General features: G+C 41.4%; 1 protein-coding gene across 1 annotated transcript; it reads right to left on the bottom strand.

Moving 5' to 3' along the window:
- Window positions 1–298: 298 nt before the first annotated feature.
- Window positions 299–1,052, bottom strand: LOC101287398 (acyl-protein thioesterase 1-like). The gene has a single exon (XM_012534751.3). The coding sequence runs from the start codon at window positions 989–991 to the stop codon at window positions 299–301; it is 693 nt and encodes a 230-aa protein (XP_012390205.1). The 5' UTR covers window positions 992–1,052.
- Window positions 1,053–19,994: the final 18,942 nt, after the last annotated feature.

Below are 19,994 nucleotides of genomic sequence, written 5' to 3'. Positions count from 1 at the left end.
AGTGATGTAATAAAAAGTCTGGTTGCCGTATTTTATTATTTTTCTTAATTACATTTGGGAGAAGATGCTAGTGCTTCACCTATTTTAATACTCGTATATTCTGGATCATATTATACAAATACATACATAGAAACTTAAATGATCATAAATTTCCCATGAGGAGATTTATTTAGTCTGTGTATTTGCAAAACATTTTAACACTGCAAACATTAGAGGTTTCAAGATTGGGCACAGGAAAAAGTTTTACTCTACGACGATGATGCTGGTGTGCACTTCTCCACAAGGCCTCTTAGTGACATCAATCAATGGGAGGTAGGAGTTTATCAATGAACTGCCTGATATCCATCACTTCCTGTTCACATGAACTGTGCGTCATGCCTCCATAGGTTTTGAAGGTTACATTGGCTGGATTTACCAATGTTTTTAGCCTTTCAGCAGTAAGAGAACCAAACATTAGGGGAACTAATGGACCCAAATCTCCACGGCACAGAAGAACAGAAATGTCTCTATTCACACCACTGATAGGACCCTGCGGAAAGGAGGCCCGCAGGGGCAGCCAGCAGCTGAGAGCGGTGACGCCGGCCAGCTTCTGCTGTGTGGTCAGTGCCGTGTACAGAAATAAAGCCCCTCCCTGAGAAAATCCTCCCAAAATCATTCTGTTAGAAGGAATGCCATTCTTCACCTCTTGCTCTATTGAAGCTTTTACACTTTCTGCTGCCTGTTTAATTCCAGTTTCATCTTCCTGGGAATCTAGTGAAAGCCCAATAATGTCAAACCAAGAAGGCATGGCCATGTTCACATTTAATGTTACAGGCATAACTGGTGCGTGCGGGCAGATGTGTTTGATGTGGGCGCTTCTGATACCTGCAAAGGCTTCTGCCCATCCATGCCCCGTGTCTCCCAATCCATGAAGGAAAATTACCGCGTCGGTGGCCTTCCGGACGGCGGGCACGATGGCGGGCAGGGGGGCCGACACGTTACTGCCGCACATACACCGGCTCTACCGACTGCGCGTCGCAAGCGGAAGGCGGAGCTGGCGCCAAGCCGCGGCCCAAGGGCGCATGCTCAGACGCGTGCGCGCAACAGAATTCTTAAATGTGAGTATCCCCGACTCTTCATTTTCACCCATATTCAGAAACTTTCATTAGGGTTAATGAAACTTAAGTGTTATTTTATTTATTCTTTTCCGGGCTGTCTGCAAAATATCTGCCTCTACATAGAACTCAGATGTTGACTAAGTTTCAGGTCACATTTCAGTCCTTTCATCTGTAAAATGGTGTCACAATTCTCTCTTAATGCAAAATTATTTTACATTTTGGGTGAGGACATGACCAAAAAAAAAAAAAGAAAGAAAAGCTCATGACTATGTGTGTGGCATGACCTCTAACTCATAGTAGCCAGAATTCATGAGAGCTGGGCTGCTAATCACCCTGCACGAGAGTGAAGATGCTGCCATTGTAGAAATTGCTTGTAAAATTGCTAAAGTATCAATTTTAAGGCTTAGAGTGGAGAGAATCCCATCTAGGGTAAAAAGGACATCAAATTATTATGTAGACATTATTCTCATAAACTACTCATCTTCTAACTGGGAGAGGGCTTTGTACACATTGCAGAAAACTGATTGACAGGTGAGAAAGAGAGGATGCGATTAGGAAAGATGGGTGAATGGAAGTGGATAGTGTGGTAATTGCCTTCCTATAATACTGACTGTAATAATTTGACTATATGACCATTTTCTGCTCTGTAAAAACATACGTCACAAAAAAACCCCTATTTCAGCCGAATTCTCTACACACGTATATATAATCCAAATGCCTCCGTCTAAACTCTTGGAAAAAAATGAGTCAGAACAGCATAGATTTCAAATTGGAAACAAAATACATCAAAGTAATTCAGATTATTAAAATCCAAGATCAGTCATGTTGGGGTTAAAAATATTACTTTAATCTTCCCAACAAATTTTGTTATAGGATGTTCTTTTAGAATGTGGCAAAACAAACTCCTAAAACCGATCACCAGGATTAAAAAAAAATAATTCGTGGGGCTTCCCTGGTGGCGCAGTGGTTAAGAATCCGCCTGCTAATGCAGGGGTCATGGGTTCGAGCCCTGGTCCGGGAAGATCCCACATGCCGCGGAGGAACTAAGCCCGTGTGCCACAACTACTGAGCCTGCGCTCTAGAGCCCGCGAGCCACAACTACTGAAGCCTGCGTGCCCTAGAGCCTGTGCTCCGCAACAAGACAAGCCACCACAATGAGAAGTCCACGCACCGCAACGAAGAGTAGCCCCCGCTCGCCGCAACTAGAGAAAGCCCGTGCACAGCAACCAAGACCCAACGCAGCCAAAACAAAATAAATAAAATAAATAATAAATTAAATAATAATAATTCGCAACACGGGAAGCCTGGCGAAACTCTTTTTTGCTCTACTACAAGTATTAATATGTTGTGCTTTGGGAAACTTCATGTATTTTACAGCTAATGCTAAATACGCCAGAAGCAATTGCATTATAATGTGTATATAAGAAACAAGAGGGACTTCCCTGGTGGTCCAGTGGTTAAGTGCCTTCCACTGCAGGGGACACGGGTTCGATCCCTGGTCGGGGAACTAAGATCCCACAGGCCGCGGGGCAACTAAGCCCATGTGCTCTAGAGCCTGCGCGCCCCAACTAGAGAGAATCCCGCATGCCGCAACGAAGATCCGGCGTGCCGCAATTAAGACCTGATGCAGCCAAATAAATAAATATTTTTTAAAAAATTAACAAGAAATTTTAAGTTGGGGAGGAACCAAGAGGGTTTTCAAAGCTGAGTTTCTTCTTTTTGAATACAACCACAAGACTCATATGTCTTTTTCCTTCTCCATATGAAAGTAGAGTAATTCTGGTTGCTCTGTGTTGCTGTCTTTGAGGCTTTGCTCCTAATGACTAGTCATAAGCAATTAAAATTTTTTTCTTTTTTTTTTTTTACTCCTATGGCCTCTCTAGAGCATGCTTTGCTTCAAAACTGACTAATGTCAAGGTTATCTACATCGTTAATGAACACAAGTGGCTTGAAATGTTATACAGGGAAATCTATTCCTCTTAAGAGCTAGATCAGGAACATAGCAATGGAGAAGATAAACCTTTTCATATTAACAAATGAACAACCATGGGAGAAAAGAGCTGAGATCTCTTTCTAGCACAAAACAAGAAACTAAACTATTAAAGGAAAAGAACTATTGTAAGTCCTATAACCTGAAATGTAAAGTGGGTCCTGAGCCTCACTTTCACTGTAATTTTCTAAACTTTTGGAAAATGGACTTTCTAAGCAGGGCATTCTGAATGTACACATATAATGGACTTTACTAGGTAGATGCAATTGATGTTATGATTACTCATCAACATCTTTAGCTAGTGGAGGATCTGGGTAGCATTATTTTATACAGGTCAAAGCCCATTAAAAATAAACTCCAAGGCCAAATAACAAAATACATGTGAAAAATATTTTTTTAATTAATTGATTGATTTATTTTTGGCTGTGTTGGGTCTTCGTTGCTGTGTGCGGGCTTTCTCTAGTTGCGGTGAGCGGGGGCTACTCTTCGTTGCGGTGCGCAGGCTTCTCATTGCGGTGGCTTCTCTTGTCGCGGAGCACGGGCTCTAGACATGCGGGCTTCAGTAGTTGTGGCACATGGGCTCAGTAGTTTTGGCTCTCAGGCTCTAGAGTGCAGGCTCAGTAGTTGTGGCGAATAGGCTTAGTTGCTCCACGGCATGTGGGGCCTTCCTGGACCAGGGCTCAAACCCATGTCCCCTGCATTGGTAGGCAGATTCTTAACCACTGCACCACCAGGGAAGTTCCGTGAAAAATATTTTGAATGTTAAAAATGCAAGGCCAATGTAAGAAAGTATTGTGTTATGTCAAATATAGGGAGAACATATGGCTGTGGCTTGGGACTCATTTTTAGATGGAAGTTCCAGAGATATTTATTCTGAACAAAAATAACCAGTACATTTATCCTTTGCCATTGAATTTGAAGAAAGAGAAAGAGAGGAGAAAAGAAATTGAAATTTGTATTAGTCAGGCCTCTGTTTTCAGATAACAGAAACTCAACTCCAACTAACTTAAGCAAAAAGGGAATTTACTGGCTCATGTAAAAGCGAAAGTCCAGGAGAGCTGGACCTAGGGACTCAAATATCATTTGGCCTCTCTCTCTCTCTCTCTCTCTCTCTTTCTCTCTCTGTCTCTGTCTCTGTCTCTCTCTCTCCACCTTCTCTTCCACTACCAATGCTCTTTCTTTAAGAGATAGAAAATATGGTAGAACCAATGAAATGTGTGTGCAAAATCTGAAGGATGGGCCGGGAGCCGATACTGAAGTTCAAATTCCTCTTTCTTGGGGGAACTCAGTCTTTTTTCTATTCAGCCTCTCAACTAATTGGATGAGTCCCACCTACACTATGGAGGGTAATCTGCTTTACTTAAGTCCATCTACGTAAATGCTGAGATCATCCGGAAATACCCTCAGAAACTTCCAGAGTAATATTTGACCATGTATTTTAATTGGTTAATGTTAGACATAGGGTAATACCATATACTCTTAGTGGCTACATAGGCATGCCAATATCACTTCTTTTGTGATTACTAGTGCACTGACTTTATTCATACTGATCTGGGGGAGAGGGTGTCCAGGGGTACTGCAGTCTGAAAGGAGATCTTAGTTCCCTGACCCTTGAACAGGAATTGAACCCGGGGTGCGGTGGTGAAGGCACTGAACCCTAACAGCTAGACCACAAGGGCCAGCATAAAGGATGTGCACAGCCACAGATTTTGGTATCCAAGGTGGGGTCCTGGAAGCAATCCCCAGGATACTGAGGAAGGACTGAACCAATTTCACTCAGGCTCCCTCTGACTCTCATACCCTCTTTTTTTTTTTTTTTTTTTTTGCTTTGCTTCTCTCATCTATTTTATTTTTATCCTGCAATGTTTTACTTATATTTGAAAACTACCTAAATCCTTTTTGGAAGAAGGCAGAATATAAATGAACAAATAGTGCTTATTTTACAGGGTGAGTTCAGCTATTTTAGCCAATGCATTTTGTTCTCTTAATAAAATGCCCCATGAAAGAACCTTCTGGAGGAACCTTGTAGGCAGACACGCGTGCTAGGTAGAACTTGCCTGACTCCTCAGTCTAGATTCTATATTCTAGATCTCAGAGTAGGCAAAATCAGATAAGCAGCCCTCTTACAGGGATGTTTTTCAAATTTAGATAATAGATGCCTCTCTTTTAAAAGAAAATCATTATCACAGACCTTCATTACTGACATTTTAATTATAATATTACCTAAATATGTAAAGTCATAAAATGAGATTAAAGTTCCTTATATATATAGTTATTATATAACTAAAAGCCAAAACAAATGTATTAATTAAATACCAGCAAAGCTACAAAACTAAAATTTCACAATTTTAATGTGATGAAGGATGCCATTTTGCAGAAATTAAATTTCAAGTGCAGCTTTCTAATTTATATATTTTTTGGTTTCCTATTTTGTGTCTTCCATAGTACTAATGTGGCTTCAATGATACTACTGCTAATAATTATTCACCTAAGTATATTTTTCAAGACAGTATTAACATTTTCAAAACTTTTTTACTTCAAAACAATCTTATACATAAGCAAAACTATCAGTGAGAATTCCACGGATGTCAAACTTAAAAGTAGCTCTGTAAAACTGTCCCCTTCTAAGATAAAATTAACGTCACAATGTAATTGGAATATGTGTTAAACGGGTAACAAAACCAATTACTGCTTGAATAAGGAGCAGGAAAATGCTTCCCTGTATATTTAGTATTATGCCTGCTGCTAATGAATTTTTGCAACTTGGTACTGACTGCAGTAGAGGGGATTCTTTTGAATGTAAAACTTTGACTATGGGATTAATGAATCAACCCTCTCAGCACTTTCCTCTTTTCAAACTCCTGCAAAATTTTTGTCTGAGAGCATCCTCATTGGAAGTACACGTGTTGCATGGATATACTCGGAATTCCGCGTGATTCTGGTGATAGTAATTTTTTTTAGATTATCATTGAAATTAAAATGTAATATTAAAAATAAAAAAAAAAGACCCCAGACCCTAAGGAAACACGTGCAACCCACAGCTTGAGAAATACTGCCTTACAGAGTGCTTCTGTAGCAGGCTGACCCCTGGGAGATAGAACGGTAGCATCACTGGGTTGGGACAGAAAGGCCATCCTGAGCCCCAAGTCCAGGCTTCTTCCCTTCTTTTCCTCCTCACCCCTTGTCACCATTTGCCCCATGTGTGGTTGGACCAACCCACAGCCCATCAGCTCCTGCCCTGGATGCAGAGACGTCATTGTCCAACTTTCCCAGATGGTCTGACAAAAAGAGGGCTGAGGAACACTTAGGCAGAGCTTCTCACTCTGTGACGTGCATGCAGATCCCTGTAGATCTTGCTTAAATGCAGATTCTGACTCAATAGGTCTGGAGTGGGGCCCGAAATTGCATTTCTCACAAGTTCCCAGGATCCATCCAATCCCCCTGGCTCGTGGCCCACAGTTTGAGAAGTTTGAGTCTAGGGCCTGCCGGCCCTCTTCTGGGACGCCACTCAGAGTAGGCAAACTGTCCATGGTTTGCCCTAAGTTACTGGAAAGTTGCCTTAACACTGTGTTTTGCTTGGGACCATGGCATTTTGGCTTCTATGAAATAGAACAGAGACTTACTAAGCAGATTAAACAGATTACAACCATCTCGTTTCAATCGGAGAGAAAGAAAGTTTCACCAGACCCAAAGGATCTTTGTATTATAGGGATTTTTCATACCACTAGTTGGTACGAAGTTTCTATAAGATTAACAGCCAAAGACTCAATATAGATAACTCTAGAAACTCTGAATTAATTTTAATTCTACTTGGTGGTAAACCAATAAATGGAATAATTTAGGAGTGAAGTGAGTGATTTTATTTTCCTTTTGCGTTGGATTTCAGTGAGTGCTGGGTAGCTTTAACGTACCATTATGTCAGCCTGCTCCCAGACTGATATTCATGGTTAGGAAATATTTTATTTTTAATTAAATGCTATATATTATTAGAAGAAACTCAGGACAAAGTTATCTCCCTTCTGTGAAGCCTATAAAAATCTCCTTGCGTCAGTTATAAATGTAGTTGGCTGTGAGTGACAGAAAATCCAGCCCACTGTGGCTTTAGCAGATGGTGGATTACTTTTCCCACATAGCAAGAATCCTGGAGGAAGGTGGCCTAGTATCGGTTCAGCAGCTCTGTGATGTCAGGGTCACTATCTTAGATTTATGACAGCAAAAGGGGGATAAGGACAGCATCAGCCTTATCCACTGATATAACCAGGAAAGCCAAAATTTCCCAGAAGCCCCCAGCAGACTTTTGCTGACACATTTTTGGCCAAAACTATGACACACAACCACTCCCTCCAAACCCCTAGTGATGGAGGCAAGGGAGAAGTTTGGAAAAAGATGATGGATTAGTCATCCAATTGTTTTTTCAATCTCAAATTTCTCTTCTGCTTAACTGAAAAGGAGAATATTGTTTATCTCTATTTTATGCTACTTCTCTATTGGCAGAAATTGTGATGGTTTAAAAAGTATGACAGATATATGAAATTTCTGAAAAAAATCACAGAGTCCAAAGATTCCTGATTAATATGAAAAATGGAACATAAAAGAATTCCCTTACTTGACACTCCTTCTAAGGACATGGGATGCAGTCCTAAGGTGAAAGGTCATAAACACCTCTAGGTCCTCTGTCCTTCCCTGGTCTTATCATGGCAGGTCCCAGCTCCCAGTGGGTCCACCCGTTGCTGGAGACCTCAGTACAATGGCTTCCCCTTCCTGCTTGCCCATCCTCAGTAAGGAACCAAGAAAGAACATTGCAAAGATTCCAGGACTTGTTCAGTCTTCAATTACTTGACCTCCTCTTTGTTTGTTTTTTGTTGTTGTTGTTTTTTGTTTTTTTGCGGTACGTGGGCCTCTCACTGTTGTGGCCTCTCCTGTTGCGGAGCACAGGCTCCGGACGCGCAGGCTCAGCGGCCATGGCTCACGGGCCCAGCCGCTCCGCGGCATGTGGGATCTTCCCGGACCGGGGCACGAACCCGTGTCCCCTGCAACGGCAGGTGGACTCTCAACCACTGCGCCACCAGGGAAGCCCCTCCTCTTTGCTTTGACGCTTTGATGTGATACCGTAGTTCTTAGCATTAAACCCTACATATTCGATAAATTTGTTTTGAACTGGCCATGGATTCTTGGCCTTATCCTTAATTTCAAATTCTGTTTATAAACACCAAGGTTCTTAGTGACTCTTTTTTTTTTTTTTAATAACCTATTTCATTGTTTAAACACTATGAAGGGCTTTTTATTCTTGAAGATTTTTTTTGATGTGGACCATTTTTAAAGTCTTTATTGAATTTGTTACAATATTGCTTCTGTTTTATGTTCTGGTTTTTCTGGCCACGAGGCATGTGGGATCTTAGCTCCCCGACCAGGGATCGAACCTGCACGCCCTGTGCTGGAAGGTGAAGTCTCAACCACTGGACCGCCAGGGAAGTCCCTCTTAGTGACTATTTCTAAGGAAGGATCAATTTGGCTGCTATGCATTTGTCTGCTAGGAGAGTCTTCTGTTTTCCAGTTTTACTAGGAATTCTGCACTTCCTATCTTTTTTGCGGAACTGAGATGTTGGATGGCTGCTCTTATGACGTTAGGCTGACCTATCAATGGATTTCTTAGTTTACTTGTACGTCAGGCAGTGCTGTACAGGATGTTGGTGCTCTAGCTCATACTTCTTGTCCGGTCCCCATCACCTCCAGATGTCAGCCTCAAACAAGATAGGAAATATTTAACCATATTGCCAGCTTTTTTTTCATCGTGTCTAGGACCTCTGTTACTGAAGAACTACTGGACTCTAATCACACAAAACTGTAATTGCAATAGAAGGAGAAAGTCTATTAATATATATTTAAATATATAACAGCTTTTTGAGATTTATTTGAATGAGTTATTCTTTTAGAGGTGTTTTAAAGAAGATAAGGGGAGGGCTTCCCTGGTGGCGCAGTGGTTGAGAGTCCGCCTGCCGATGCAGGGGACACGGGTTCGTGCCCCGGTCCGGGAAGATCCCACATGCCACGGAGCGGCTGGGCCCGTGAGCCATGGCCGCTGAGCCTGCGCGTCCAGAGCCTGTGCTCCGCAACGGGAGAGGCCACAACAGTGAGAGGCCCGTGTACCGCAAAAAGAAAAAAGAAAAGAAGATAAGGGGAAAGAATTCAGAGATAGGACCCTTCACGTAAGGAGTTCAGATCTTGGAGCATCTGGATGAAAGAGTTTCGAGCAGGGAGTCTTACCTGGGCCACTTTAAATCTTACGGTATGGATGGAGCTGAGTCTGCCTACTTTACCAGTGTTTACAAGACATGGTCCCATCCACAGGATGAGCAAAAAGATGCTGCACGAGGGACCCTACCATGGAGTAGCTTGAAACACCACAAGTGTCTAGGGTTGGGGGAGATGCACAGAGGAGGAAGTGAGGAACTCGGAAGAAAAACTGAATCTGCCCCTCCATTTTCCTTGGAGGGAGCCCCGATAGTTTCTTGTACTAAGTACTTTCAGAGGGTAAAGGCTATAATTTCTGTGGAAAGAAAGAAAAATTGTGAATTAAAAACCAGATTTTCTGTACGTCAGCGAGATTTCAATTTAAAAAGAAGAAAATTGTGTAAAAAAAATCAGATTTTTCTCTCAACTCTCTGACATAGTAATTTTTTAAAAAGAGCAGATTTCGGGGGACTCAACCTTTCTGCCTTACTTGGGACAACAGAAAATATCCCCTTTTAGTAGATGCTTATGATGGTGATAGCGGTGAAAACATGAGTGCTTCTTTCTAAATAGAAAGCATTTCACTAGCAAACCAATCGAAAAGAATATAAACCAGATATTTAAAGATTGAAAGAAACGTAGAAAGGGTAGTAGTGTCAGGATATTTGGAAATGACAAAAATGGGATGACTGCTTAAATACATACAGTGGCAAAAATATACCCTTGCTCTCTGGAGCAGCAAACAAAGATGTGTCAGCTTATGGAACAAGGAAATGATGGGTCTCTAAACACTACTTTGATGAGCCACAGCTGGTGACTCTGTTCTGTGGATGGCATTTCAGAGTGTTTTTAATGTGCCTGCGTGTGCTAAAGTATCAGGAGTTGAATTTAACCACCTGCTAGGGCTTGGGGGGATTTATCTCCCCCAGATCCAATCGTGGCCCTCAGAACCCCTAGGAGTCGTGAAATCGTACTCATTTGCATTGGAAAGGACTTTAGAAGTTCTCTAGTGAAGTATTTCCTGACTTTTTTTGAGAATCAGAACCCCTTTTAACCTTAAAAAAAAAAAAGGCTTCAAGGATCTCCACGCGCTAGTAGTTGTACTTCTAATATCTGTTCTTTGAGAAAATGCAAAATGGCAAAAGACTTTTATAAATTTAGTGACATTCATAATTAATTTGTACTCTATTAATCATAAAAGCATCTGCAAAATTTGAAAAAGAGTAGTGTATGTACTCACCAGACATATTTTTCATTCCGTCTAAAAGCAACACTTGTGTCTGTGGATTCAGACTCTTAAAATAACTCCACTGCTCACCACCCGATCCCTGGAGGTCTTTCATTCACAAACTGGGAAATCCAGCTCCAAGAAAATTGCCCTACTCATGCTCTACAACAGTCTTGCCAAGTTATTGTCCAGCCTGTACTTGAAACCCTTCAGTGACGGGGAACTCACTACTTGAAAAGCTGTCTCATCCTGTCTTTGAATCAAGACTATTAGATGATTAGACTTCATTATCTTGAACTCAAGTTCTTATTACTTACATTACTTGCTTCTAACTGTTTCCTTAGGTCGTGCAGACAAATCTAGCCCCTCTTCCACACACAGCCCTTCAAAAATTGTAGACGGTGCTGTTACCTTCCCTGAGCTGTCTCTTCTCCAAGCCACACGTATCTGGTTCCATGGAGTATTTCTTAGTGTATTCTTGAAAAGTTCTTAGTGTTAACATTTGAAATTGATATTGTGATGATATTACCTCTGAATCAAGTCCTTGTCCCTTTTCCACCATCTTTAATTTCACCCTGTTGTAACGGCCCATTTGTTCTCCAGGCTAGTGGGTACCACACTAGAAAGGGAACAATTCAAGCGCTGAAGCTAGCAAATAGATATGATTTTGTTTTTCTGTGAACAAGAATTAAAAGGAAGAAGATAAGGGGTTTTGTTTGTTTGTTTTTGTTTTGTTCACGTTATCATTTCCTTTTCCAATTTCATTTATTTAATGTTGCATTGTGCAGAAGCGTGTGTGGCAGGACCGTGGGGAGTTGGGGCCAGAAGATCCGTGTTTAAGTTCAGCTGCTGCCTCGCTGACCTCGGATGGCACTGGGAAAAGCCCTTAACGTCCCTGGAATCCGTTTCATCTTCTGTAAAATCGATGGAGTAATTCGGATGCTGTTAATCTGCCTAATGCTTCAGTGTTATAACCTATCTCCCCACGTGGGGCAATCACGTGGCCTCGGAGCCTCAGTTTCCTCATTATTGAGCTGTACTTTGCAAAGGCGTTCTAAAGATTAAATAAGATAATGATGTGAAGCCACATAAAAAGCACGTAAGCAAAGGTAGCTCTTGCTAGCGCTAACTTCTCTGGACTGTAGAAAACGAACGGCAACACCCGCCCCAGCCTGCCCGCCCATCCCACGGATGGAGAGACTGACTCTCCATCAGTCAGTCTCCCAGATCTGAGGCTGTGCTCATGCGATGTGGCTGCCATGTGCCACTGGGCCGAAGGTGCCAGCTGCCTCTCCACCCTGCACCCCGCTTTCCCACACAACCCGAAATCCCCAGCAGCCTGTATTTCCAGTTTCTCTTTTGTCCCAGTAAGTGGACCAGCCCACCCTCAACCCTGGTTATAAGCTGAGACTTAACGCAGTCATTTCTCAGGACCTAAGCTCCTCTCTCTTTTTTTTTTTTTTAACATCTTTATTGGAGTATAATTGCTTTACAATGGTGTGTTAGTTTCTGCTTTACAACAAAGTGAATCAGTTATACATATACATATGTTCCCATATCTCTTCCCTCTTGCGTCTCCCTCCCTCCCACCCTCCCTATCCCACCCCTCTAGGTGGTCACAAAGCACCGAGCTGATCTCCCTGTGCCATGTGGCTGCTTCCCACTTGCTATCTATTTTACGTTTGGTAGTGTATATATGTCCATGCCACTCTCTCACTTTGTCACAGCTTACCCTTCCCCCTCCCCATGTCCTCAAGTCCATTCTCTAGTAGTTATGTGTCTTTATTCCCGTCCTACCCCTAGGCTCTTCATGACATTTTTTTTTTCTTAGATTCCATATATATGTGTTAGCATACGGTATTTGTTTTTCTCTTTCTGACTTACTTCACTCTGTATGACAGACTCCAGGTCCATCCACCTCACTACAAATAACTCAATTTCGTTTCTTTTTATGGCTGAGTAATATTCCATTGTATATATGTGCCACATCTTCTTTATCCATTCATCTGTTGATAGACACTTAGGTTGCTTCCATGTCCTGGCTATTGTAAACAGAGCTGCAATGAACATTTTGGTACATGAGTCTTTTTGAATTATGGTTTTCTCAGGGTATATGCCCAGTAGTGGGATTGCTGGGTCGTATGGTAGTTCTATTTGTAGTTTTCTAAGGAACCTCCATACTGTTCTCCATAGTGGCTGTATCAATTTACATTCCCACCAACAGTGCAAGAGGGTTCCCTTTTCTCCACACCCTCTCCAGCATTTATTGTTTCTAGATTTTTTGATGATGGCCATTCTGACCGGTGTGAGATGATATCTCATTGTAGTTTTGATTTGCAACTGACAAAGGATTAATCTCCAAAATTTACAAGCACCTCATGCAGCTCAATAACAAAAGAACAAACAACCCAATCCAAAAACGGGCAGAAGATCTAAATAGACATTTCTCCAAAGAAGATATACAGATTGCCAACAAACACATGAAAGAATGCTCAACATCACTAATCATTAGAGAAATGCAAATCAAAACTAAGCTCCTCTCTTAAAGGTCAAAGTCCCGTCTAACAGGAGCTGAGTCTGTTTCCCATCTCTCCGCAGCATGTCATTATGCACTTCGGCTCTTGAAGTGTCTCCCACTGTGACTGATTTGCCTCACACCCGTTTCTCTCTCTGCCTTTTCTCATGCCCAGTACCCTGGTAGCCTCTCGGTCTTTTTATACTACTTTCTCCCTTAAGCAACCTTATGCACTTTAACAACGGTAGCCGTGATCTAGAAACTGATAATTCCCGAACCACTGTAACAAGTCCTCCCTAACTCCAGACCCAGAAGGCCTTCAAACTGCACACGTCCCACCGTATCTTGTTCACTTCCTTCCTCCTGTGTTCCCCAGCTCTGTGAATGGAACCATCACCCACCCACGGACCGCCAAAGCAGAAAATTCAGTGACCACCGACCCTGCTTTTTCCTACTGCCCCAACTCTTATTCCATCTGTCTCTACATTTTATCAATTTTAATTCTTTCCCATCTTTTCACTATGCTTAGTTCAAACTCTCACAATGTTTCGTCCAATTTCTGTAACCTCCAAACTGGTCTCTCTCGTAGCCACCCTCCCTCCTGGGCTAGAGATATCTTTCTTTTTTAAAAAAAATTTATTCTTTATTGAAGTATAGTTGATTTACACTGTTGTGTTAATTACTGCTGTACAGCAAAGTGACTCGGTTATAAATATATATACGTTCTTTTTCATATTCTTTTCCAGTATGGTTTATCACAGGATATTGAACATTGTTCCCTGTGCTATAAAGTAGGACCTTGTTGTTTATCAGAGATATCTTTTTAAAACAGAGAATTCACAATCCCACCTTGCTTAAGTCTTTGACAAATGTCCTTTGCCAAAAATCATCAGTGAAGCATTCCACATCCTTCACAATTTATCCTTTGATGCTCACCCCTTGCCGAATGTCCCTGGGACCCAGGCTGAGTGCCATGTGGTTTCTGTTTAGTTTGCAGTTCAGTTCATCAACCAATCACTTTCAGTCACACGGCCTCTCTTCTGCCGAACAGCCCAGCTCTGCTTGAATTGTTTAGCGTATGCAGGTGATTCAATCTCAGAAAATTTCTTTGGGTGGATATTTTTAGTCATCAAATGACAGAAATACTCTATGCATTAATCATAGAGTTTATAAAATTTTAGAGCAAACCTATAACTACCTGATGGCATCTCAGAAATGTTTGATAGAACAATGGCATAATGATGTCAGCAGAGCGATTCGCAAAACTTTTTCCAGTTAACGTTGAACTCTTATTTGTCTAAGCTAAGGGAAGGATATAGTACAAATAACTTACAGCATTAAGTATAGAAATACACTATTTTGTTGTATAATACATTATTGTTTTTCCATCTTCCAGAGTAGCTTTGGCTAGGTTGATAAATTAATTCCTAATCCCAGGTATCGAGCCGCTAATGCTAAATTAGGGAGTGACTCAAAAGTACGGGAATTTCGGGCATCAGGTTAACCAGGAGACGACATTTGTTGCAGATAATGTAAGTTTACAGCAATAATTTGGACTGAGAATGTGTTTTTTCTGTCCTCACTTGACTTGCTTATGTTTTATACAGTCACGCCTTATGTCTTAGCTAAAGGTTGTCATGAAGGCTATACCGGCAACCTGCCTCCTGATATATGCTCTATACAGCTAGGGATGTAGAAAGTTGGTGATTTTTGGTTTCTTTGTCATTATGTATGGGTCAGATGTAAAGCACATTCATACACCAGAGTCTACAAAATATAGTCATTGTTGAAACGAGAGGTCATTCTATTTTTACTCACTTTCACTTTAATTGCAAATTGTTAGTGCAGGAATTTCCACAAAAGGGTTATGCAAGCATGTCCAAATTGCTTGAAATATTTTCCACTTCTCTGACTTCCCATGGGAAAAGCCACTAGGTTGCATTTGTGGCATCTCAGTTGGTTCAAGCAGCCTAATTGGGATTTAGAAGCTTTAAACTATACAGGTTTACAAAGGGACATCCAGGATTGGAACTCCTGTCTTCATTCCCTCCCTGGAATCGGGAAATGTGTAAATTACCCATGTAACATACAATCTGAACAATGGTGGCTGACATCCAACTTTTGTTTGTTTGTTCACCATCCTATTTTTACATTTATTCCTTAAAATGATTTTTCAAAAAGGTTTGAACTGTTTGCCTGGAATTTCATTGGGAAGCAAAGTACACTGTTGTGTTCTTTAAAAAAAGTGGGGGGTTCACCTCTCATATGGGAGAAATATACTCTTGGGCACAGGTAACTTTCTTGTCTCTTGAGCAGAAGCACATAATCATTCTGTGCCATCTGTCAGAGCCACTTAATTGCAAACACAGGCCCTTTTGCAACATAGTGAACCAATGCAGAACAATGAATTAAAGCTCAGAAGAAAATAGTTGTTTAAAGGTATATACTCCACTCAAGGAATAAAACTCTTACCGCGATGTAGCTTTGATTGTCTCTTGTGCTTTCTTATATACCCCCATCCATGTACCCATGCAAATTTCATTTGTCCTACTTTTCAATTTCTGCTGTCTAATATTCAGTATAATTTAAAATCGTCAGGGAAAAGAGCCAAAGTAAGCAATTAATTCATTGTTTGCCTCTCAAACTTTAGTGTGCTGATAAATCGCCAGGGAGATCTTGTTAGAATCCAAGTTCTGATTCAGTGGGTCTGAGGAGGTGCCTGGGAAGCTGCATTTCTAAGAAGCTCCCAGATGTTCTGATGCTGATGGTCCCAGACCACAGTTTGCATAAGAAGGATCTAGACTATTAGATACTTACTCTTCCTGATGTGAATTTAGACTTCCTCTCTTCAGGATTGCTATGCAAAGTCATCTCCATTTTACTTGCTTGATACAGTGGGCACATCTCAGATTTATCTTGTCTGCTTCACCTCTGCTCAAACCCATATTTCTCCTTGACCTTGTTGCTATTTCCTCGGGAATCCTTAAAGAAGTACATCAGTGTCTAGGACTCTGATAGATCACGTAATGGATATGTTCAAGATGTGGTTCCCTCTGGACAGTTTTAGAAACAAAATGACACACTTTTTTTCTTTCCGTTGATAACTGAACTGTCATGCAGCAGTGCACTGTTTGGAAAAATGCACAGGGCAGGTAGGAATCTGTCAAAAACTCCCTGTGAGTCTTAAGATAATGTGCCTCAGATTTCTTCTCAGTGAAAAATGCCAAGGCTGAATTTGATGATCTCAAAAGCTCCTTCCTGCTGTAATGCTTTATGATTCTGAGAGTTGGTCAATGAATCATCTGGAGGAATTCTTACTGGTTTAAATCAATGGATGCTCCTTTAAGAAGGTAATTCTATTAGTGTGGAACCCTGTTGAGTTCACCAGGTTCCACTCCTGCCTCTGTGCTCCCAAAAGCATATTACTCAACCCATAAGAGTAGTGTGATGACATTGCATGTTCATTCATTTACACCCACCTGTCTTTATGGCTGGACTCTGAGTGTCTGGGTCTGAGCATTTTGGGGGGAAGGGAGGCAGCCATGAGGACTGTACCAAGTTGCCAAGACTGTAGGGGTTGGTTAGACTAGGCAAGACTTTACCCAAAATACATGAAATCAGCATAACGCCAAACAGGAAGTAGGAAGTGAACCTAAGAAGCGAAGCTAGAGATGAAGGTTGGAGTACTGCCAAGGCAGTGAGGTGGAACCATAGTCAAGGAAATGAGATGTGATCAGAAATTGGGAGGTTTGGGAACAGGCTAGGAAGCAGAATTTGAAAGGATGCAGGGTAAATTGTTCTGACTGGAGGCTATCACTCTCAGGGGGTGGGACTAATTTTTGAGTTGCTAGATTAAAGAAGTTACTCAGGGCTGGTCAGAGAGCTTTGTGAGGGCAGAAACTCTACATTACTCATTTTTTTGCCTGGTATCTCTAACAAGTGCCTGATACAACAAAAGAGATGAATTAAAGTAAGAATGAATGAATGAATGAATGAACAAATCTATTTTTAGATCACGTAATTTATCCATTGTCTCCATTTTCTTTGCCACCATACAAGTTCATAGCCTCACTATTTCTCAAGTAAACCAAAAGGACTCCCCAATTCTCCAATCTCTCCCAATTTCAATTCATACTATAGAATGCAGCAGGATTAGCCCTCTTGTTTTTGCCTCAGTTATTTGCATATTCTGTTCCATCAAAGAAAGTAAGTCCCTTGAGATGGTCAGCGATAGTGTTCTACCAAGTGTTCTATGTCTATATTCACATGCCCAGTCATTATAAGGATTCAATATCCTGAACATTTAAAGCAATATCTTTTTCTCTACTTTATTCTTTAATAATCAGATACCCAAGAGTTACACGTGACTAAAATGTTCTTATAAAATCTACCCCATTCAATCTTTCACATTAGTTATTATTTTAGAGTTATAACTTTAGGCTTAAATTCTTTTTTTTTTTTTTTCGGTACGCGGGCTTCTCACTGTTGCGGCCTCTCCCGTTGCGGAGCACAGGCTCCGGACGCGCAGGCTCAGCGGCCATGGCTCACGGGCCCAGCTGCTCCGCGGCATGTGGGATCTTCCCGGACGGGGGCACGAACCCGCGTTCCCTGCATCGGCAGGCGGACTCTCAACCACTGCGCCACCAGGGAAGCCCTTAAATTCATATTTTTTTAAGTTAAGAAACCTTTTAGTAGGCAGTGTGTCTTCATTTTTTTAGAGTAGCAGACTCTGTGAGAGCTATGAACGTCATCCCCAGAAAGGCACTTCTGCACGTATGCACAATCTCACATATGATTTCAAGGGATTCAGGAATTCCCTGAAGGCCCATGAAGACCCCTAACGTTGATGAAAGTCAGGCCTGGAATTTTCTACTGGAGACAAATAAAGGTTTTCTGCAGCTAAGAGGCTCTGCCGTAATTCTTCCCTCGCACTCCTGCCCTAAGCCCTGCCACCTAGCATTTAAGAACGCAGAGGACCAGTGCCTCAATACCCATTTGGAGATTGAAAACAGCAAACACGTGGGAGGCAGGGCACAGTATATTTTGTGCTCTTGTCAACAGTGGTCTTTGCCCTGCGATTATGGAAAACAAGCATGGATTGGCTGGACGACCCCTCTTGAAGCCTGGAAAAATAGGCAGGTGTTTTTGAAATTGCCAACTGATGAGAGAGAGGACACCAGATTGCCTCCACCCAACCCTGTTGGCCCCTGGGAACTCCTAACTGTCCTTGGAGGATCTGTTGGTAGCAAGGGCTGATTCTGAGCCCAAGGAGCCCTTTTTTCTTTCTTTCTTTCTTTGAAGATTACTTTCCCCCTCTTTTCAGCTTCAAACTCGTGTGTGGATCTGACACATAGGAAAGGTTGCTAGGAGAAGGGGGATTAGGTCCTCAAATATAAGAAAGGAAACTAACCTGTCAAATGTGGATTCTAGTTTAATTTCCTGGCAGCTTTATCCCAGAAATAAGGGCTTCCAAGTTTCTGTTTCGAGAGATTTCAATATCCTTTGCAATTATGAAATAAGAGGTTTCTCTGATACAAGTTGTCATGGCATGATGGAAGAGAACAGAAAAATCTGTTGAGATCTCAGAACTCACTCCCCCTTTCACGGTTTTTCCTTTCACTCTTTTCATGGGTAATCTGCCATTTTAATGTGATCGTTTCACCGAGATCCATCCAGCATTTGAAACAGGGTCCTCAACCTCTTTATAGGGTGGATGTAACCTTTCCTGGGCCCCATTTGTTTGGCTCGTGACTGATTTCTCAACATGTTGAGAGATGTCTAGTTGGATAAGCACATGTTGATGCATAAAAAGCATGATCACTGATGACCGATTATATAAGAACATCATGGCTTAACAGACATCACCAATTTTGATTTATGTCACCAGAATAAGTATGATCATGGGGCAGGAATAGCATGTATTTCCTCTGATAAACCTGGGAAGAAACCGAGCATTCTGACGCAGAATTCACACTCAGTCATTTCAAAATGAGAGGGAAACAAGTTGCAACCAGGATTGCAGGTATCAAGAGATGTACGTAAGGTGAGGATTCTGCATTTCGGAGGAATACGGATTTAAAATTAATCCAAGCGTCATCTGATTAACAGCATACAGAGAATATCTGTGCATATAAAGCAGGGGTGTTCCATTAGCCTCTTCCTATATATTCTGCTCATTAATTAGTGCTCTTAATTATAATCTCTCATACAAATAAATGATGTGATTTATACCATTCTTAAGCAAAGAAATTTAATTTTGTACCAAAAAAGGAGGTATGGTTTGCTTTAAGGTATGGCTTAGTTATCTGTGGTTGGAGAAAACCTCAGAGGTCCCACTCCTCAAATTCAAAGGCCTCACCTATAGAAGAGCAGTAAGCAGAAACAACAACAAAACAAAATGAAACAAAAAGCAAACAAACAAAAAAGCCAAAACACACACACACACAAAATGCCACTAAATTAATGCCACCACGCTAATTGTTCTCTTAGGCAATGACAGGCTATACATAGGAGTTGAAGCAAATCTATTTGGAGTTTTGGGGGCAAGCTTGTTGCTACTTAACTGTGTGGGTTTAGACAGGCATTTTACATGTCTGGGTCCCAGTTCCCCATTTGTAGAAAGAGAGGATTATGACTGTAGGACCTAGTACATATTGAACACTTTGTGTCAACCACTGTGCCTGGTATTTTAATGTATTATCTTTAATTCTTTAAGCAACTTTCCAAAGTAGATATTACTATCTCCACATTACACAGGAGAAATTGGAGGCTCAGAAAAGTAAATTAACTTGCCAGAAGTGATGTAAGGAACTAGTGATGGATCTGGAATTGGAACCCTATTGTATGGGGCTCCAAGATAAAATTCTTTTCCCTACGGTGCTTGTACTCATTTGTTTAGGGCTGCCATAGAAAGTGACACAGAATGACTGCCTT

The sequence above is a fragment of the Orcinus orca genome, chromosome 18 (assembly GCF_937001465.1).
Source record: "Orcinus orca chromosome 18, mOrcOrc1.1, whole genome shotgun sequence".
NCBI classification, from domain to species: Eukaryota; Metazoa; Chordata; class Mammalia; order Artiodactyla; family Delphinidae; genus Orcinus; species Orcinus orca.
Note: the sequence above shows the minus strand (reverse complement) of the source record. Positions and strands in the feature narration are given on the sequence as shown.

What these genes read in the sequence shown, in the direction of transcription:
- LOC101287398 (XM_012534751.3), bottom strand. Translation starts at nt 991, where the DNA reads ATGTGCGGCAGTAACGTGTCGGCCCCCCTGCCCGCCATCGTGCCCGCC.